This window comes from Mya arenaria, chromosome 5 (assembly GCF_026914265.1).
Source record: "Mya arenaria isolate MELC-2E11 chromosome 5, ASM2691426v1".
Taxonomy (NCBI): Eukaryota; Metazoa; Mollusca; class Bivalvia; order Myida; family Myidae; genus Mya; species Mya arenaria.
This window is the reverse complement of record NC_069126.1, coordinates 5,289,612-5,312,246: the sequence shown is the minus strand read 5'-3', so window position 1 is coordinate 5,312,246 and position 22,635 is coordinate 5,289,612. Positions and strand designations below refer to the sequence as shown.

Here is a 22,635-nt window from a genome sequence, read left to right as displayed (position 1 = left end):
TAACAGGGATGTGATTTGTCCGCGGATTTGCGGAATTCCGCGGATCTAATGGCCCCAGGGACCTCCCTCCCCCCCCCCCAAAAAAAAAAAAAAAAAAAAATTAAAAAAAATATTTATTTTTTTTAGCTGATTAAAAAAGATATTAGTGTGCTTTTGGTTGTTAGAGTTGATATCCTAGTTTGCTTCAAATTTAAAGTCAGAAGAACCCTCAAAAGAGCTTCAAAAAAGCCAGTTTTTCTTCTATGACAGTGTGCTTTTGACCCCAAAAGTGCCCCAAGAATCCATGGCCGAAATGGTTTCAGCCCTCCAGCTGCCAGGTCAATCACATCCCTGGTCTTAACGGTTGGAATATTTCAGCTATATACCTAATTTGGTAATATCACGTGATTACATTGACTAGCCAATCACGCATAAGGAAGGAATTCTACTAGGTAGACATACCTAGTTATCTTTTTTAATGGAAAAATACAAAAAAACTGCAAAAAATAAATTAATTGTAAACTATGTGGTGCTTCAGTAAGTAAGTTTTAATGCATTGTACACATCAATACCAAGTTTATGTCTGTTCTCGACAATTTTCATTTTTTTCCGCTATTTCATCATACTGAGTACAGCCCCTTTAAGTCAATAAATTAAAATAGTAATGGAGTGAATTACTTTGCTGATATGAGGGAATTGGTATGAGGAGATCAGCAATAAATGGTTTGAGATATTGATGCTTTTACAATTTGGATTTCATAGTGGAGTATTATGATATATACTTTTCTGACTAAAGTATATGGGAATATGAAAGGGCATTCAAACAACAATGTGTCAGTGCCTTAAGAATATACCAAGGGCAGACAACTCTGACACTTTCAGACAGTAGGATGTTAGGATTACAAAATTACTTTTTTGACAGGAGGTATATATTGTGCTGTAACAACAAAGCGATTTCATGACTTGTATATTTTTGTGTTTGTACTTTATTTACCATATACGACAAAACGTTTTGAAGGAACCTTCTAGAATATTCTATGAAAAATACAAAAGTACTTTATTTTTTGCTAGTCACATATATAAACAAAAATAATGTCAGTGATTTTGTCAATTTTTTATTGTTGCAGGTAAAGTGGTAATAGATGAATTCTTACAGCTGGAAGATATGATGGTGCCAGTCAAGGTGAGTGTGAACACATACACACTTAGCACGGAAGGAAAGGGTCACGAAAATAACTAATAGGCAAACCACGCTTGTTTATAAATAAGCTGATGCCTTGTTTTTAGCTCTACTGGCAAAGGCCAGAAGAGGTATGTGATGGTAATGTGTACGTCGTATGTGCGTCCGTGTGTCTGTAAACTATTGCTTGTGAATTGCTTTGATTGAATCTCGATGAAACTTGTACAGTATGTAGATAATCATCAGAGCTTGGTTCCTTTCGAAAACCAGATCGGCCCATACACGACTAGATTATGGCCCTTGAAAGTATAAAAAATGCAATTTTTAGCCAGGTTTATAGCCAAGTCTAGGATTAAAGGGAGACAACTTGTTTTTTTGGATTTGCAGTTGGTATTATGTTCTACTTTCCCTTGCCCTTGTTGAAAGAGATCAAAATTACAGTTTAAAGGGGTTGGTTGGTTTTTAGCTCTGTTGACCAAAGGCCATTTTTAGCTCTTTTGGCCAAAGACCGGAAGTGTCTGTTGTTTGTGCATCCATCTGAACATAAGTCCTTCTGGATGAGGATTGTCTGCTAGACAGACCCTTGCTATTTTGCTCAAATAAGTGGTCCGACACCATGATTGTTCAAATTATGCCCCTGTTGTCAAAACTGGCCTGCCCCGGGGGTCACAAGTTTCGTAGAGACTTATATAAGAAAAACTTCTTGTTTCAAACCACATGGCTCATACCTTTGATATTTGTTGTGGAGCATCATATGATGACCCTCTACCAAAGCAGTTGAAATTATGCCCCTGGGGCCAAAGCTGGCCTCACCCCTTTTGACCTACTTTTTAGCTCACCAGAGCATGAAGTGCTCAAGGTGAGCTATTGTGATTGGTCTTTGTCCAGTGTCCAGGCCAAATTCAATGAAACTTTACAGGAAGCTTCCTTGGGTGACCTGCTACAAAAATACAACAAGGGGTCACGATTGATCAGCAACAACAACAACAAAATGGCCGACTTTCTGTTCTGCTTTAAAAAACATCTCTGAAACTACCAGTCCAAATTCAATTAAACTTTACAGGAAGCTTCCTTGGGTGACTCTTTTCAAAAATACAACAAGTTGTCACAATTGATCAATAACAGCAACAACAACGAAATGGCTGACTTCCTGTTTTGCTTTAAAAAAAACATCTCCTCTGAAACTACCTCTCCAAATTCAATTAAACTTAACAGGAAGCTTCCTTGGGTAACCTTATACAAAAATACAACAAGGGGTCACGATTGATCAACAACAACAACAATCTGGCCAACTTCCTGTTTTGCTTTAAAAACATCTCCCCTAAAACTACCAGGCCAAATTCAGTGAAACTTTACAGGAAGCTTCATTGCATGACCCTCTACAAAAATACAAGGCATTGAGATTGATCAACAACAACAACAACAAAACAATGGCCGACTTACTGTTTTGCTTTAAAAATAATTCTGAAACTACCAGGCCAAATTCAATGAAACTTTACAAGTAGCTTCATTGCATGACCCTTTACAAATATGAAACAAGGCATTGTCATCAGTAAAGATATGTTTAAATTGCAACATTTTTATTAATGCTTTATCACAGAGTTGTGGCCCTTTGCTTAGGTGAGCGTTTTAGGGCCATCATGGCCCTCTCGTTTATTTTTTAAGCTACAGCAATAAAATTTGGACCATGTGTACAGTTGTGAAAATGATCATCAATGTTGTCCTCAGATGACCTTGATTGTGACCTTTGGACCTACTTTCTTATTTTTGAAGCTATGTGTACAGTTTTGCAAACAAATATTATTTTTTTCCTCGGATGACCTTGACTTGGAACATATTAAAATAATGCAACTAATCTGCTTACAACATTACTGTCCTCAGATGTTGAATGTGCAACGTTTTCAGCTAACCCAACACAAAACGTGAACTACATGTTTGTTGCCTTTTACCTATACATACATACATGTTCTGGATTGAAAATGACCACAAGAGCCATGCCAGTAGAGCATAGGCCCTCATGGGCCTCTTGTTTTTTTTAAAAGAACACCTAAGTTTATATTCTCACAGAATATTATGAGAAGACATCAAAATCTTGATAAGTTATAAAAAAAGTCTACATGTTTTTTAATGACCCTAGTTTGTTGTTGATCATATCCCCTGTGTCAATATTTACCTATACACTAACCTATATATGAACTTTGTATATATATTGAGTAAATATATAGTGTGGACCCCCCTGGAACCTTAAAATTGCTCCTCTGTCAAATATGCTATCATTTTGGGCCCTTATCACATCCTGTCAATTAATAACAATGATACAATTTTTATTTCCCCCTTCAAAGAAGTTGGGACATGTAGAATTGTGAATGTCAGTAGGTTGGTCATTTTGTCGGTCAGGTAATCTGTTGGTCAGTTTGTAGATCATGCCTTATCTTGTCTACACAATAACTGAAAAATAAATAAACCTTTAAACCTGTAGTTAGTTGCTAAATACTCAAAGGTCAGTTGGTCAGTTATGGAAACTGTCACCACAATAACAGGATAGTGTTTGACCCAGAACCATAAGACTTCAGTGGTTGGTTGCCATTGACCAGTAAATGACCTTTATTATGTGTGTGATCAAAGATCAAGGTCAATGTGAAAAGTATTAAAAAGATGTTTGTTTGTACAATAAGTTGTTATCAGTTTGACTTAGGACAATGAAACTTCATATATAGATTACCCTTTGGCATCACATGACTTCTATAGGGGTGGGTTGTCAGTAGGTCAAATATCAAGCTCACATTCAACCTTATTTATAAAATTTGTTTGCACAATAATTCAAGAACAGTTTGACAAAGTCTTATATGAAACTCCACTAGTTCGTTGTTTTCAGTGGTCATTGTAACTATTACATATCCATATTTTGTTTTTGGGTCATTAGATCAAAGGTCATGGTCAAGGCCAACACTTTCTGTAGGCTTACTAACATAACAGGCTTAATTACTATTATAATCATATGTTACACCTTGTTTCTGATTCAATGCCATCACATTTCATGAAGCTGTTGAATAAAACTGTATTATGTGACAGATCCAATAAGTAAGCCTTTATTCAATCTTGTGCATGTTCCTGGCAAAGATTGGCTATGAGAATTGATTAAGTAATGACAGTAGGAACAATGGTACGTTTAATAAGTTATAGTGAACAAATTGTATAAACTGTAATTACACGAAATTAATATGACAGAAATAAAAAGTGGCAGTATATCTGTTACCATAGTTCTAGCACTTCATGTACACACTATTTGAGAAAGAATGCACTGAGCTTAAATTGCTTCTCTATTGTTGTCTGTTTTCATCATTCATTTCTGTTTTTTGCTCGTGCGTTTTGTTAACAGCCCCATCAATGTTCTTCTTGACTGGTCCATGTGTTTTGCCTGGTTTCACACCATTTTCATTATCCTCATGTAAACCAGTGCCAAACCTAACTGGGTCTTTCTTCACAGACACTTTCCCAAACATCTTCATTTTCCGCATGTTTTTGAGGATCTCAAAATTTTCATCAAATTTAACATCAACGTTGTAGCTGGAATCCTTTACCTCCTTCAGAACGTTGTTATTTTCCTGTACTTGACGCTTGCTTGTTTTGGCAATGGTGAATACTCTATTCACACTCTCCGACTCCATGGCAGATTCTGTCTTCTTATAAGTGTTACGTAAAGCCTCGAGCGAGGAGTCACATTTGTTGATCTGTTCATTAAGATCATTGGTATTTATTTCAATAACCTGTTTCATACCACTAAGGACTTGCTTTTCAAGTTGTTCCAAGACCACATCAATTTCCTTCCGATAACGTCTCACAGCCATAGCGAAGTCTCTCCGTTGTCTTTCCATGTCTTTGAGTCTTTTATTTGACTCCCCTTTAACATGTTCCAATTGACCAATCAGAGCTTGAATTAATTTTAGAACCATGGAACAATCCTCATTTGGCGGAGTTGACAGAGTTTCTGTGAAGTCCGGTATGTAGACGTAGTCACAGTTCTTGTGTTTCGCTGTGGCACAGATAACGCAACACACTTCATCGTGGCCCTTACAATACAGCTCCAGAATCTTGTGCTTATGTTCTCGGCAGGTTTCTAACAATGGATCCATACTGACCGCTGGGGTAGACACTTCTCTGGGCATAGTGTCTTTGTCCAGTAAGACATGAGCTCGTCCAAGGTTTTGGTGATATGCAAAGCAGTTTTTACAAAGGTAGTGTCTGCAAAATTGGCAATATCCGATGGCAAGTTGGGTCTTGCTGTCAGCACTACATGGACCACAGGCAAACTCACCAGGCCCAATAACATCCTGTTTCCCCTTCCGACTCCGAGCTGTGCTTGCCATAGCAACTGAAACATAGGACAAGGATCATTGCAAGAATTTGCATTTTCCTTTTAATCAGTTTTATTTCAGGAAGATCTATGCGCCATAGGGAATGAAATGATAATTGTTTTAAGTATAGTTTTGACAAATAAATAAATACATAAATGCAATTTAATTACAATAGCTCTCCATAATAATGTTTTTAAGTTCACTAGAAATATAACCCTTTTCAAAATAATTTAACAATTTTCCATAGTTACAAGGAAAACATACTCACTCTAAATTGTATCACAAAATAAAATTATCATAGATGTTCACACCGATATCTTAATTAATTAAAGCCATAGCTATCCTTCATTAAATCAAATATATATTTCATTTTCTTGCCAAACAATTACATATCTATAAGCAGAGTGGTATGCCAGTTTGTTATAGGTCTGGGTCTATTTTATATGGATCTATATCAAATTACACTCATTGGCAGTGTGTAAGTGCTAATTGTATTAGGTGAAAAGTGGTTGGCCAGAGTGTATTATTTTTGCTAAAACAAAGGGTTATTGTTTGCAGATATTGGTCTTTGTGGACTAAATATAGTAGCAGTTTAACATTGTATTGTCTTCTGTTAGTGCTATAGTTTACTGTGTTGTTGTAGTCGAAGTATCTTTATTCCGAATATTTTTTAGCCCACCTTTATTTTGAAGAAAAATAGTTGAGTTGTTGTCATAGCCTTGGTGTTGGAGGTGTTGTCATCATTGTGCAAAAGCTTTAACCTTTTAAATCATCCAAGTTTAATTCTTATTTCAATATAGGGGAAGAAAAGTAATCATATACGCCAAAAATGCACCATTTCAGACTCGAAATTGTTTAAATTTTCTTGGGGGAGGACCCCCTTATCCCCCTGCCAACCATTTACGCCCCCTCTAATGTTGAATCTTTGACAGCCCCTGCCTTGGCCATTACTTCTAGATGTTCAAATAAAAATTGGTACACATGTTGAAAATAGCAAGGGTGATAACTCTATCTTTAATCTTTTTTGAGTTTTGCCTCTTATTTGAATATTAACAATTATAGACAAGTTTTGGCATTTATCATGCGTCGCTCTTTTTCTTTGTAAGAAAGACAAAACCTAGACAAGCTTGTAGATTAAGCTAGCATTGTTATAGTATTTCCCCCTGAAAAGTTTATTGCTATATAACTGACTTAAAGTTTGGAAGGGCATTTTCTCATATTTTGGAGAAAAATAAATGTATCACAGTTAATGCAAACTTGAACAATATTGTTTAAGACATGACAGTGATGTCTTAATTACAAAGGCGAACTTGTTAGTGTAGCCACTCAGCTTTAACACTTGTGAATAATGGGCATCTCTTTTGTAGGTTAAAAATTTGTTTTTTTATGTGCCACATTGTACAACAGTGTGTTTGTTATAGATGCAACAAGATGCGAGAGATTTTGTTTTAATGGGATATAAACAAACAAGACATTGTTTTATTTTGGTACTTTGAATTGCTGTTATGATACAAGGCATAAACAGAATATAAGAAGAGTATGTTCAATTTTGTCATTGAAAAGTGAGTGTTTTGACGGCTTATGGCGCCCTTGCACTAAATTGGATGCAAATTTTACATGAAATAGGAACCTTTTTGTCAATATGATGTTTGCCACAAGCAAATTGAAAAAGGTCCGAAGGGGAAACATGATTTTGAACCCAAACCAAGGGCAATTTTGTTGGTAACATAAGGGCTGAAACAACATGTCAGATCACAAACCCCTGACAAGTCAGATAGACCAACCCCTAGAGTGTCAGATAGACAAACCTTTGACACGTCAGATAGACAAACCTCTGACAAGTCAGATAGACCAACCCCTAGAATGTCAGATAGACAAACCCTTGACACATCAGATAGACAAACCCCTAACAAGTTGGATAGACAAACCGCTGACAAGTCAGATAGACAAACCCCTAGAGTGCCAGATAGACAAACCCTTGACACGTCAGATAGACAAACCCCAGACAAGTCAGATAGACAAACCCTTAGAGTGTCAGATAGACAAACCCATGACACGTCAGATAGACAAAACACTGAAACATCAGATAAACAAATTCCTGACATGTCAGATAGACAAACCCCTGACACGTCAGATAGACAAAACCCTGACACATAAGATAAACAAACCCCTGACATGTCAGATAGACAAATCCCTGACATTTCAGATAGACAAACCCTTGACAAGTCAGATAGACAAACCCCTGATGCGTCAGATAGACAAAACCCTGACACATCAGATAAACAAACCCCTGACATGTCAGATAGACCAACCATTGACAAGTCAGATAGACAAACCCCTGACATAACAGATAGACAAACCATTGACAAGTCAAATAGACAAAACCTTGACACATCAGATAAACAAACCCCTGACATGTCAGATAGACAAACCCTTGACACGTCAGATAGACAAAACCCTGACAGATCAGATAAACAAACCCCTGACATGTCAGATAGACATAACCCTGACACACCAGATAAACAAACCCTTGACACGTCAGATAGACAAACCTCTGACAAGTCAGATAGACAAACCACTTACAAGTCAGATTGAAAACCCCTGACATGTCATATAGACAAACCCCTAACATGGCAGATAGACAAACCCCTAGAGTGCCAGATAGACAAACCCTGACATGTCAGGTAGTCAAACCCCTGACACGTCAGATAGACAAACCCTTGACAAGTCAGATAGAAAACCCATGACATGTCTGATAGACAAACCCCTAACATGGCAGATAGACAAACCCTGACATTTCAGATAGACAAACCCCCGACACGTCAGATAGACAAACCCCTGACACGTCAGATAGACATGCCCCTGACACGTCAGATAGACATGCCTCTGACAAGTCAGATAGACAAACCCCAGACAAGTCAGAGAGACAAACTCTTGACAAGTCAGATAGACAAACCCCTAGAGTGTCAGATAGACAAACCCTTGACACATCAGATAGACAAACCCCTGACATTTCAGATAGACAAACCCCTGACACATCAGATAAACAAACGCCTGACAAGTTAGATAGACAAACACCTGACATTTCAGATAGAGAATCCCCTGACACGTCAAAACAACAAGCCGTAGACGCTTCTGATAGACAAATCCCAGACATTTCAGATAGACAAACCTCTTACTTGTCAGATATACAAGTTCCTGACACGTCAGATAGATAACACTTACATCAGGCATAGTTATGCATATGATACTTTGTCTGAGAATGAAATAAAGACAAAAACATTGTTCAAACATCATGTGTTTTTATAGTGTCTTGTTTAGTTTTGCATCCATTAAAAAAATCTCTAAATATCTGCTCATCTTTTCAGTTTCCTGTTTCGTTGAACTTTTCAGTCAATAAGAATGTAATTAGTGATATATGTTTATATTTACAGCCAATCAAGTTGGAGCATCCTGTTACCATGGAGAAGTTGGACCTAGGTGAGGGCAGGGGACAGAACTTTGGCTTTGTTGTGTACAGGGTCATTATAAAACATGGGAAGAATCTCAAGTTCACAAAGCCTGCTCGTGACAGGGTTCAGGTTAGTGTTACAAACTGAAATATTACATTGTCAGACAATATGGTGTGACATAGTATTTGATTGTTATGCAGCAGAGAGGGGGTTTGAGATGGGGTAGGCGGTAAAAGACCACCCTCTCATCCACTTTATAGACATCCAGTTCATATGTTGCAGGATTGTCTTAAATCATCAGTTGTTGTGTTTACAAAGTTGGCCTCTTCACTGACTTCCACAATGCCGTGTCTGTTTTTTATTTAACTCAACCCAGCCAATTTCTGCTGCATACTGCATGGCCTTGGCCTTAAGAGTGTCCCCATCTTTAGTGGAGTTTTGAGCTCTTTGACCTTTAAACTGTTTTATGAAGCTTCTTACTCTGGCCACTTGGCTGTCCACACTAGCTTGCTCTCGGGCTCTATGTCACAAGCGAGGAATGTGGCTCTTATTTGGTCTTTATTTTTCAACCAAGTTGAAAGCGTATTCTGTGTAATGCCCTTATACTTCTCAAGGTAGCTTTTTACAGTAAGTTTTCTCTTTGTCCCCTAAGGCAGAAACCTTTGGGGTTGCCAATCAAGATATCCCGCTGGTGGTACCAGGTGCTCCTCGATTGATTACCATTTGACATTTGTATAAATATTTTCTATTTGGAGAAGCATTCAGCCCAATATTTTATGTGGGCCTTCTCAATATGCATTGATTTTACATTTTTTTACTCATGCCAATTAAAGACAGCAAATAAAGTGATGGCATGTTTTCTCGAACTGTTTAACCAGTTTCATTTGATGATAATGATACCAACCAAGCAATTCTTATGGACTAGCACCTTATGCGAGCCAAGCAAACAAATTAAGGTGTAAACATTTTTACCTGATACGGCTAAAAGGACAAACAACTAAAAGTGGGAAATTTCATGAAAGGGAATACAAAAATTACATCGAACATGGTGAAAAATTGACCCTCCAGAAATCGAGCCATTTGATTAAATTTTATATAAACATATAATAAACAAACATATGTCCTTTCTAACCGATTCGATCCAAGGAGGATATTAAGCAAAGTGATATGGAGCCAATTATTTTTTGACTGTAGACACTTATTGGTCATGGTCAGTAAATGATTGATATTAGGTCAAGGTTGCAGTAACCTTACGTTTAAATAAGTCCCAGCTCAATAATTGGACAATACTCTGACCTATGACCTCAAGGCTTATTTGTTATTGTACCCTACCCTATTGAATTTAAGTCTGTAGACACTGGTGTCTGCTTCTTTCTTTTTTCTTTATATGTTCAATTCGGTTCTATTCTATTTTGTTATGTTCTGTTCTATTTTATTCTTTTATGCGTATAATTGTATTACTATTTGTAAGACTCTGCCTGTTTTACTAACTATCTAACTATATGAAAATATTTCACTGAGCTGTATTGTTCATGTGACATTTACATTTAAACCTAAAATATGTATAAATAAAATGTATAAAAACATGCTGAAACAAATTTGTTTGATGCTAAAAAAAAATATATTTCATTTTTGTATTTTGTTTTTAGCATGAGACAAATTCGTTTCAGCACCACTTGAGGGTAGGGTTCCAAAAACAATGTATCACAAAATGACCCAATTGTTTGTGTGAAAACAAAGGTTCAACACTGTTGATTTTGAATTGATGATAAGATAGTTACTGTTCAATGACTTCTGAGTGAGACAGTACTTCGGACTGCGGGCCAAAATCCTGCAAAGTAACACATTACCGGTACCTAAAACAATCATTTAAAACCAATGTGATTCCTATGCATACTGCCATGGTACTATATTTGAAAGTTGATACTATTATTTAATTGTGTAGGTTCTCCTGAATGGTATCCAGGTTGGTGTGTTCACATGGATGAGTTCCTTCTGGCAGACCACCTTTCCCGTTGACAAGGTCTTTGATGTAAGTTAGGGCTTTTCCACTTGTTGTATGTTAAGAAAAGGAATATCTTTACCTTTCATAGGAAACATAAACTTTTACTCTGAGCAGATTCTTTCATAATAGTACTGTAAGCAAACTTATCCACTTTCAGTATATCCAATGTTCTATAACTCAAGAAGTAAGATTTCAAAAACTGTATTAGTTGTTCCCCTTAGATACATATTTAATCGATATGATAAAGAATAATCATGTCATGTTTCTTTTTTTGGAATGATACACTAATGAAACGTGTAGTAGTTGTTCAGGCCTTTAATTTAATTTCTTTAATTAAAATGGCTATTGCACTTCACCAATATCGATTTTGCATGTACAGTACATACCAATTAGATGATAAACTTAGTGTGCTCATTTAAACATAACTTGTTCATAACTTGTACATAACTTGTTCCTGTGTATGTATTTGTTGCAGGAGAATATCTTGGACATTATAGTGGAACATCAAGGTCGGGTGAACTACGTACATCAGGGCTTCAACAGGTTCAACGAGGAACACAAGGGTACGACTTACTACATACTTTATGGTAGCTCTGTTGTCAGCTCACATGAGTTTAACAAGGAACACATTTTAAGATTAAACTTAAGTGACTGATAATATTGAAATGTTCAATAAGTAACCTCAGGCATGTTTCAGTACACTCTGAATAATAACAATTGACATTTGCAGACATATGACGATATGTTGAAGGTCCCATCTGTATTGCTAAGATGTTTGTTGAGTGTGGCCCTGGGTATCAGTATATATGGCTCATGTTATATTTTTAGGCCTGGCTAGTGATGTGTTATTGTATGACAAGCCTCGAACTACCCCTATCCCAGGGCTTTTAAAAACCGGCAATTTGCCGGTCTGGACCGATTTTGACCAAGCCAGACCGATTTCCGTTTCAACATGTGTAAAAAAATCGGTCCGAAATTTTCTCATTTTTTTTATAATTTCGATCCAAAATGACTAGGTCAGTAAAAATTGTAGAAATTGTAATACACAAATATTTATGGGTCATTCACACATTCAAAACTACCCCCAATAGGTCATAAAAGTGTCTTAGTTACCATGAGACTAATGCGACCAGCTGCTTTTTCCGCTACGCTGATCACTCTATAGCCTATCTGTTAATTAGCAGACGCTTGCAATCAGTCCAATCGCGTGTATTGGTAGGTCGCAGAAGACACAATTAAACAAACTATGTGTTAATTGTGTGCTTGCAGCTATCCTGATTAAGTGTTGAAATCGGTTCATATTTTCACATGACAATATGCTATGTCGTCGTCGATCATTACATGATATATCCGTTTGTTGATTACCAAACTGTTAAATTTAAATTGTAATATATAACCATTGCTGGTTAAAAACGGTTTTAAAGATAAATGCATATGTCATTGTTAATCTGTGAAAGCATTAAAAATCCGAATTAATTAACCTAGTCATATATAGGATATCAACAGCGACACGCTTGATTATTAAACTACATAGTCTGGAAGCTGAGTGCACCGCTTACGTCATTATAATTCGCAGTAGTAAAAAAAATGGTTGTCAATATCACACTTATAGCTTGAAGCCCCGATTATAAATCTAGATATTTATTATTATTCAAGATTATCAGTTGAATGTTGGCCCATTGTAGAAGCCATAAGCAAATAAATCATTGTACTTTTTCACTGTTTGTTGTCTGATCGCTTCCCGACAGCCACACTTAGTTACGATCGCAGTCATTCTTATGAGACAGGCCGCAGAACTCGATGAGAATCTCATTTGAATTAAGCTTGTACCAATGACTATCTGAATGGGCTATGCGGCTCTAAAGCCCTCTTACGAATTGCCACATTGCGAAAAAAAAATGACAGAAAGACGTCGCGAAAATGTATGACATTTCTCAATAATCTGACTTTTTAACAGGCCCATCTTTTTTTAGGGGGGGGGGGATTTTTTTGATGGAGGGTGGGGGGGTGTCGCCGGGTCCGAACCAATTGAGGTTCCAAAATTTTAGAAGCCCTGCCCTATCCTATGTCATGCATGCACATTTACTGGCAGAGCTCATGTTATATTTCCAGGTCTTGCCGATGATGTTTTACTGGATGACATACCTCTAACTACCCCTTCCCTATCCTATGTCATGCATGCATGTTCACTGGCAGAGCTCATGTTATATTTCCAGGTCTTGCCGGTGATGTGTTACTTGATGACAAGCCTGTAACAGGCAATTGGTCTGTCTACCCTCTGCCCTTTACTAAGGAACAAATTAGCAAGTAAGTCAAATAGACATTTAACATTACAATACCATGTATCTTTATGTGAGCCAGTTTTATGTCTGAATTCAAGGTGAACATGAAAATAAGCTCAGTATTATGTATTTTCATTAAATTTTAGTTTAGCCAGTCAGTACAAAAAAGATTAAGTCCATGTTTGGCATCAAGTAGACCCCAGTACTTGTTCCATTTGAAAGCTGATGAGAAAATGTTCATGAGTTTCAAAGTTGTGACCTTGTGAGCAAGGGGCTGCACCCTTTCATTATTTACACCAATATTTCTCTTGCATAATTCTTCCATTTACAGCAACCGGATTAAAGTGTATAGATGCATATGTTTTATGGTGAAGAACCTTTCGTCTTGTTAGGGACAAATGATTTTATGTACCAGTATTTCTTCAGATTTGAGGAGAGCAAGAAATGGAAACCGTACGCGAACTGGAAGGGAGTCTCGTCACTGTACCGTGGTTCCCTCTTCATCAATGGAACACCAAGGGATACGTTCGTCAATATGAAGGTAAGATGCTGCAGTATTTTATTCCTATGGCACTTGGAACATTTATGCAAAGTTTCGTGCTTTTCTTGTGATTTGCCTAATTTTTCCAACACTGACTTAAACCATATTATAAATGAAAAAAAAAGAGTTTAAGTTTTGATTTGAAAATAAGAGTTTAAGTTTTGATATAAAAATTAGGATTTAGGTTTGTGACTTCACTTTCAGATCATTGCTGGCTGTTTTTTATTCTATTTTTATATTTTTGTAGATGTAGTAAAATTAATATAGACTTTGCTTGCTAAGTATAAGCTATTGAAATAAAAGGCTTTTCAACAGTTTTGTTTAAAGTCCTTGAAATGTATCCTAAGGTGAGTCCAAAACATTTTGTAATCACAATTTTTGTCCGCTTATACAATGCAGAAACTAAAATAAGAACTGAGTGTCTTGTTTAGAAAGTAAGACCCTGTGCCCATGTTTTGCCAAGCACATGTTTTATTAAGGTGAGTGATTTTTTTTATAAATTGTGACCATTCTAGTACAAGATATATCCAGATATGTATGTCAGTAGACTAGAATAATTATAAAAGTGATAGCTTTGAAAATGGAATACAATAGCTATACAAAGGATTAAAAAACAAATTTATTTTTATCTTCTCAACTTTTTTGGCTAGAATTATCATCACTTTTACAATATGATATTCCTATTAAAGGGACTCATCCACCGATTCTATGTAGATAAGCAGGTCCTTCACATATTGTTCAAATTGAGATATTTGACTTAACAAACAACAAACAGCAACTGGCAGATACTAATTTGAACAAAATGTTGTAAAAGTAAGCCTAAAGTGGCACAGTTTTTATTAGCATTACTTAAGCTTCCAATCCAAATAGAGCTCTTTTTAAAAAAGATATTTTTATGCTGCCCACTTTGTCCATCCATTTATCCTGGTAATGAGAATGGCGTAGGTCGTTGTTCAGGCGGCGTCAAACTCACCTATGGTAGATAGGATTGACATAGATGTCCAAACTTGGGTTATAGGAAGAGTTCACGGTTACCTTTCATGGAAATGCATTTTGGGCACCTAGGGTCAAGACCAAGGTCATAAAGATCACTGTTTATAAACATAAAAGGTTTGTAATGAATAAAAATTAAGGTATAGCTTGACATATTGTGACCAAACTTGGTATACAGGAAAAATTTACAAAGACCTTTCATGGGACTGTGTTTTGAGACCTGAGAGTCATGGTCAAGATCAAGGTCACTGTTACTAAAAATAAATACTCGTTTGGTACTGAATAACTTTAGTTGGGTTGACATATTGTAACAAAACTTGGTATATAGGAAAAGGTGGAAAAGCTCAAAGAGACCTTTCATGGGATTGTGTTTTGAGACCTGAGAGTCAAGGTCAAGGTCACTGTTACTAAAAATCAATTTATGTTTGGTACTGGATAAGTTTAGTTCGGGTTGACATATTGTGACCAGACTTGATATGTAGGAAGAGTTTATGAGGACTTTCTTGGGAATGCATTTGGGCCCCTTGTGTCAAGGTCAAGATCACTATTACTAAAAGTAAATAACAGGTGTTGACATATTGTGACCAAACTTGATATGTAAGAAAAGTTTATGTGGACTTCCATGGGATTGCATTTTGGGCCCCTTAAGTCAAGGTCAATGTCACTGTTACTAAAAATAGAAGAAAAAAACAACAGTTGAAGCATAATCTCACAATGAAGACTAAAGTTTGTCTGTCAATCATTTTGTTTTCATTTTACACAAATTCATCCGTTTCATGTTAAACAGGAAAAAGTCCTTTTAAAAGATTTTGTCATTCATTCCATAATTATGCTGGGACATAAATTCTAAAATATAACTTATCATGAAAATGATCAATAAAGGTATCCAATGATAACATTATTTTTTATAGGAAAGATTAATGATGCTTTGAGGTTATAATTTATGCTTTGTCAATGTGACCCTCAGTTTCTTTTTCCCAATCTTGTACCATCAGTTTGACAGCTGTTAACATTTACCTAGAGTATGTTAAGGGCTTTAGACCAAATATTCAGTTCTGAAATTGGTTATACAAAAAGACATGTTATGGGTTGAATTGTCCTTCAAAAAACAGCAAAACTTATCTGGGAAATGCCAAAAATATATTTTTTCCAAAGATACTATAACAGCACTGTTGATAGTGATCCATTTGCTAACTCTTTGTTGTATAGAGTTGACAATGTGACATACTTGAATTGGTAATTTAGCTATGTTTAGCTTAATTTGCAATCACTGATTGCAGTTTCCATTTGTCTCAATGTTCTCAGTATAAATACAATTTTAGAAAAGCATGTCTAACATTTTCTCTCCATATTTTCAGGGCTGGAAGAAGGGGATTGTGTCCATAAACGGATTCAATCTGGGTCGTTACTGGGAGGAGGGGCCACAGAAGACCCTTTATGTCCCCGCGCCGATCCTCAAACCTGGCTCCAACAAGGTAACCATGTGATCTCATTTAGGTCATATATTTTTGAAGAAAAGTAGTTTGGGTTTGTGGTGGCCAGGCTTGATGTAGGGGTGGCATCATCGCTGATAAAATACATTAATCTTGACCATATTTCAAAAGACCATTCAAGATATTCAACTGAAACTTGGTCCGCATGTTGCCAGACAAATTACACACATGTACAGAAACTCTTGACTTTGATCATTTTCAAGTTGTGCCCCTTGTTTGAATTGTAAAGCAAACAAACAATATTGGAGTTCACTCCACAGCGCTCTGGTTTTTAAGTAACAATGTGTTTGGATGATCTTGGATTGTATTTTAAGAATAAAAAAATGCTGTACTAAAATAATATAATAATACCTGTTCAGTTGATAGGACCACTTGAATGCAGCTATAAATTATTAAAAATAGTAATCTTAGTAGTGGATAACAGTTCAATCATTAAATATTTACAACACCAACAAAACTCCAACCAATAAGGGCAAATGAACATTAATTTTTCTACACAATAGTGTGGTATAGTGAATATATCAGACATTGCTGATAAAATGGTAACAAGGTTCATCAATGTTAATTAATCATAAACTGTAATATTTTTATATAATATTTCAATTTATAATTAATTTAATATCCAATAGGCATTATTTGAACTGTCTATTAGAAACTTAAACAGCCAAAACTATATAATGGCACTGTTTATGGCCACACTTCTTTTTCTGAAATATTTAACTAAATAGAAAAGCAGCCATTCAGTTGGTGTCATTAGTGCTCCTAATCTGGTAAATATATCTTAAATAAAATAATTTATTTTTTCAGTGCATATAAGCCTGCAGTATTCAGTATGTCTATTCTGCATTTAACTGAAAAGCAGAGATGATTTATAGGTATATCATGGTTCGCGTAGATGCCAAGATGTTTTGCTTTTTATGATAATGACGTTACCTAAGTAACCTAACATCAGAAATGAGCATGATATCTCAGCGTAATGACTCGCTATTGTATTACACTGATCTCTGTTTCAGATTGTGATATTTGAGCTGAATAAAGCCTCACATTCGGTGACATTCGACAACGTCCCCAATCTTGGATGAAAAGAGGAGAGTCGTACTGAATGAAATCTTGGGAACTTCCACTTAAGAGTCAACTTAGGGCACACAAATATGCACATCTGTCACATGATTTTTAATATGAAGAAGTATGAAATATTGGATGTTGTTTATTATTTTGCAATTTAGAATTCTTCATAATTATGTTATCTGTGTATTTATTACAGATTTATTAGTTGCAAATTAGAAAAGAATGTCTTCCTGTTCAGATCTGCAGCAAACTGTATAAACTGATAATTTCTTTGGTTAGAATTAGTCAAAATAGTTTTTGATTGGTCAATATTTATCTAATAATGGCTGTTGACCAATCACATTGCTTGCATGTGCAAACTTACCAAAAGATAATCTGCGAAAAAGTAATCCAGTTTTAAACAATTGGCCCTGTACATTTTTTTTTTAATTCTGTTATTTTTTTCTTGGTTGTGATGTGATTGATCTGAATTATTGATGTTGTCCATGGATTGATCTGAATTATAGATGTTATCCATGGATTGATCTGAATATTAGATGTTGTCCATGGATTGATCTGAATTATAGATGTTGTCCATGGATTGATCTGAATTATAGATGTTGTCCATGGATTGATCTGAATTATAGATGTTATCCATGGATTGATCTGAATATTAGATGTTGTCCATGGATTGATCTGAATTATAGATGTTGTCCATGGATTGATCTGAATTATAGATGTTGTCCATGGCTTATTGACCTGTAGCCAATTGTCCACACGTTGTAGTCTAGTTTGCACATTGAAATGAAATGATTGGTAGGTAAAATTAGCTTGATGATATTGACCAATTAATAGACAGTTTGTTTAACTTTTACCAAACCAACAGTTTAACTAGATTTATGCAATTAGCTGCTGATACAAACAGAGCTTAATTATTCTTGACAAACAAAATACCATATATATAACATAATATATATAGGGTAAAAAGAATTAAAAGAAGCCCCTGTGGACAATAGTACATGCATAGATGAAGTGATTTTCTATGTTACACATAAATATTCCTAAGGCATGATTATAAAACATTGTTTTTGTGTTATTGTGGGAATAAAATAGTTTTATTTGCATTTTTATCTACAATTTCAAGCGTGATGTTGTGCACGTGCCTAGATGTATATGCATATTGCTTTGTATACCTGTGACTACCTACATTTACAAAGTATTCTTACAGACATGGAGCATTCGCTCACTTACTGTGCCTTATATTTGTGATATAAAAAACTTCACATTCCCTCATTTTCATCTGCACTTCTTTTGTCATTTATACTATACATTATGTATAGTTTAGTTATATGTACATATCTGCATATATTTTTCTTATGATACACATTATTTTATATAATCATTAGTTTTCAAATTTTAATTGAAGGGTGGATGGCTAGTTGTGAAACAAGCTAAGTCCAATAATGTAATTCCAATGCTCACTTGCATAATAGCGGGGAAAATCCTTCCATGTCACATTCAAGGAGGAAAGAAATCTTAGTTCAAAACGTACATCACAGGAATTGATAATTGTCAGGGATTCTAAAGTTCAGGGTAAATCCTGGAATCAGGAATGAGAGCTTCATACTAGCATAGTGATGTAGATTCGTCTTTGCTTGGACACTTGGATCCAAAATAAGTAGGAAGTACCTTGAAATGAATATAAATGACTTGGAAAGAATTTCAAAAGGGGTCTAATCCTGCTTTGGGCATGAATCCCTTGACTCGAACAGAACTGTGGCTATTCTTCAGGATTGACAATTATCAGCTGTCAGGACCCCTGATTTGTGTTTGAAAACAAATGATAATGAATGGAACTGTTCACATTTAAAAGCCTGGGGGGTTGGGTTATAGGTTCTTGTGTACAAAAATGGATCTGTTTATGTATAAAAGCCTGGGGGGTTGGGTTGTAGGGTCTTGTGAACAAAAATGGATCTGTTTACGTATAAAAGCCTGGGGGGTTGGGTTATAGGGTCTTGTGTACAAAAATGGATCTGTTTACCTATAAAAGCCTGGGGGGTTAGGTTATAGGGTCTTGTGTACAAAAATGGATCTGTTTACCTATAAAAGCCTGGGGGGTTGGGTTATAGGGTCTTGTGTACAAAAATGGATCTGTTTACCTATAAAAGCCTGGGGGTTGGGTTATAGGGTCTTGTGTACAAAAATTGGATCTGTTTACCTATAAAAGCCTGGGGGGTTGGGTTGTACGGTCTTGTGTACAAAAATGGATCTGTTTACCTATAAAAGCCTGGGGGTTGGGTTATAGGTTCTTGTGTACAAAAATGGGTCTGTTTACCTATAATAGCCTGGGGGGTTGGGTTGTAGGGTCTTGTGTACAAAAATGGGTCTGTTTACCTATAAAAGCCTGGGGGGATAAAAGCCTGGGGATTTGGGTTATAGGGTCTTGTGTACAAAAATGGATCTGTTTACCTATAAAAGCCTGGGGGTTGGGTTATAGGGTCTTGTGTACAAAAATGGATCTGTTTACCTATAAAAGCCTGGGGGGTTGGGTTGTAGGGTCTTGTGTACAAAAATGGGTCTGTTTACCTATAAAAGCCTGGGGGGATAAAAGCCTGGGGGTTTGGGTTATAGGGTCTTATGTACAAAAATGGATCTGTTTACCTATAAAAGCCTGGGGGTTGGGTTATAGGGTCTTGTGAACAAAAATGGGTCTGTTTACCTATACTAGCCTGGGGGGTTGGGTTGTAGGGTCTTGTGTACAAAAATGGGTCTGTTTACCTATAATAGCCTGGGGGGTTGGATTGTAGGGTCTTGTGTACAAAAATGGATCTGTTTAACTATAAAAGCCTTGGGGGTTGGGTTGTAGGGTCTTGTGTACAAAAATGGGTCTGTTTACCTATAATAGCCTGGGGGTTGGGTTGTAGGGTCTTGTGTACAAAAATGGGTCTGTTTACCTATAAAAGCCTGGGGGGATAAAAGCCTGGGGGTTTGGGTTATAGGGTCTTGTGTACAAAAATGGATCTGTTTACCTATAAAAGCCTGGGGGTTGGGTTATAGGGTCTTGTGTACAAAAATGGGTCTGTTTAACTATAAAAGTCTGGGGGGGGGGTGGGTTATAGGTTCTTGTGTACAAAAATGGATCTGTTTAACTATAATTGCCTGGGGGGTTGGGTTATAGGGTCTTGTGTACAACAATGGATCTGTTTACGTATAAAAGCCTGGGTGGGTGGGTTATAGGGTATTGTGTACAAAAATGGATCTGTTTACGTATAAAAGCCTGGGGGGGTTGGGTTGTAGGGTCTTGTGTACAAAAATGGATCTGTTTAACTATAAAAGCCTGGGGGGTTGGGTTATAGGTTCTTGTGTACAAAAATGGATCTGTTTAACTATAAAAGCCTGGGGGGTTGGGTTATAGGGTCTTGTGTACAACAATGGATCTGTTTACGTATAAAAGCCTGGGTCGGTGGGTTATAGGGTCTTCTGTACAACAATGGATCTGTTTACGTATAAAAGCCTGGGGGTTGGGTTGTAGGGTCTTGTGTACAACAATGGATCTGTTTACCTATTAAAGCCTGGGGGTTGGGTTGTAGGGTCTTATGTACAAAAATGGATCTGTTTACGTATAAAAGCCTGGGGGTTGGGTTGTAGGGTCTTATGTACAAAAATGGATCTGTTTACGTATAAAAGCCTGGGGGGTTGGGTTATAGGGTCTTGTGTACAAAAATGGATCTGTTTACCTATAAAAGCCTGGGGGTTGGGTTGTAGGGTATTGTGTACAAAAATGGATCTGTTTACCTATAAAAGCCTGGGGGGTTGGGTTATAGGGTCTTGTGTACAAAAAATGGGTCTGTTTACCTATAATAGCCTGGGGGGTTGGGTTGTAGTGTCTTATGTACAAAAATGGATCTGTTTACCTATAAAAGCCTGGGGGGTTGGGTTATAGGGCCTTGTGTACAAAAATGGATCTGTTTACTTATAAAAGCCTGGAGGGTTGGGTTATAGGGTCTTGTGTACAAAATGGATCTGTTTACCTATAAAAGCCCTGGAGGTCTGGTAGGTATTCGAGTGTTGTGAACATCCCAAGATGATAATTTACTTGGTCACTTTATTTAGGATTAAATCCATTTCATCCAATAGATTTGATTTTATTTTTCATTTATGGCTGGGTTTTTTCCTTGAGTTGAAACGAAGCTCACAGATTGTAAACAGGTTTATAATAAATGTGTGTGTTCTTTTCTATGATCCCTTTCGCTTTGATGAACAAGACATTTTAATTTGTAGTTCATAATATGAATTAATTAGACACTTACCTGCATCATATTTAAAATAATGGGAATTTGATACTTTTTAATACAGATTTAATTTGCATACTAACTTGCCCTATGAACTAAATGAGTGAGGATATACATCACACATGTACAGAAATAGTCTTGTTGCCTACATTTTCAAAGAATATCTAAATGTTTAGTTTAATTTAGTTACTTTCCCATTATAGCGAGAATATTAAATATGTATGTATAAAAACAACTTCATTTTGTATCAATCAAACATATCATTTCTGCTCAGACAGTATAGTGCTGACATTGATTTTGGTTTTGAAAATGTATTTGATATCAGATACTATGTTGCATAGTTATAGTTACGTGGTGCACGTTTCACAGCTAGGATTATATTGCAGTGCTGTTTAAAAAAGAAATATGTATGAATTACAGTATGTATTGAAATGTTTTAGTTTGAATATGAATCAAATTGTGGAAAATAAGGTCTCAGAAATTTTGAGATATTCAAGAATTTATCACATTTTTTGTGTGTTCAGGCGTTCATGCAGTATGAACAGGAAGTTGGTAAATCCATAAAATGAACTAGCACTCCTAAGAAAATGTTTAAACATTCCCTCCTATGTTTATATAACATTACATGAAATAATGCAATCAAGCCATATAATTATATTTTCAACAATAATCAATCATGATGAAAACTTATTAAAACCTGTTTTGACATATTTTTATACTTCAAGCATTTTTGGATGATATATGTCTGCCATAAAGAAGCAAATCATTTCAAAGTCATACTAGTTTTATCATTGGTTAAATGGTGGTGTGCTAATCCAATCTATGTATTTACATTTTCAACAATAATTTATCATGATGAAAGTCAATTTTATTTTATTTTATATTTAAAGCATTTTTGACTGATACAAGTTGTAAATAATTGCAAACTCATACTAGTATATGATTGGTTAAATGGTTTTGTGCTTATCCAATCAGAGGGCCATACTCATATATTATCAATGACATAATAACCCCTT

General features: G+C 36.0%; 2 protein-coding genes across 2 annotated transcripts in view; one reads left to right on the top strand and one right to left on the bottom strand.

Annotated features, from left to right (window-relative positions):
• The window catches only part of LOC128233383 (beta-galactosidase-1-like protein 2), a 32,951-nt gene extending 12,545 nt beyond the window's left edge, over positions 1-20,406 (top strand). The window contains exons 11-18 of the mRNA XM_052947036.1: positions 1,107-1,162; positions 8,949-9,095; positions 10,912-10,998; positions 11,447-11,534; positions 13,188-13,278; positions 13,680-13,794; positions 16,146-16,262; positions 17,294-20,406. Coding sequence (XP_052802996.1) covers positions 1,107-1,162; positions 8,949-9,095; positions 10,912-10,998; positions 11,447-11,534; positions 13,188-13,278; positions 13,680-13,794; positions 16,146-16,262; positions 17,294-17,362 — 770 coding nt within the window. The 3' untranslated portion in view covers positions 17,363-20,406. The remainder of the gene's footprint in view (positions 1-1,106; positions 1,163-8,948; positions 9,096-10,911; positions 10,999-11,446; positions 11,535-13,187; positions 13,279-13,679; positions 13,795-16,145; positions 16,263-17,293) is intronic.
• Positions 4,377-5,897, bottom strand: LOC128233384 (E3 ubiquitin-protein ligase TRIM71-like). Its single transcript, XM_052947038.1, has 2 exons — positions 5,783-5,897; positions 4,377-5,531 (listed from the first exon to the last, which is right to left on the bottom strand). The coding sequence occupies exon 2, from the start codon at positions 5,524-5,526 to the stop codon at positions 4,480-4,482; it is 1,047 nt and encodes a 348-aa protein (XP_052802998.1). The 5' UTR covers positions 5,527-5,531; positions 5,783-5,897; the 3' UTR covers positions 4,377-4,479.
• Positions 20,407-22,635: the final 2,229 nt, after the last annotated feature.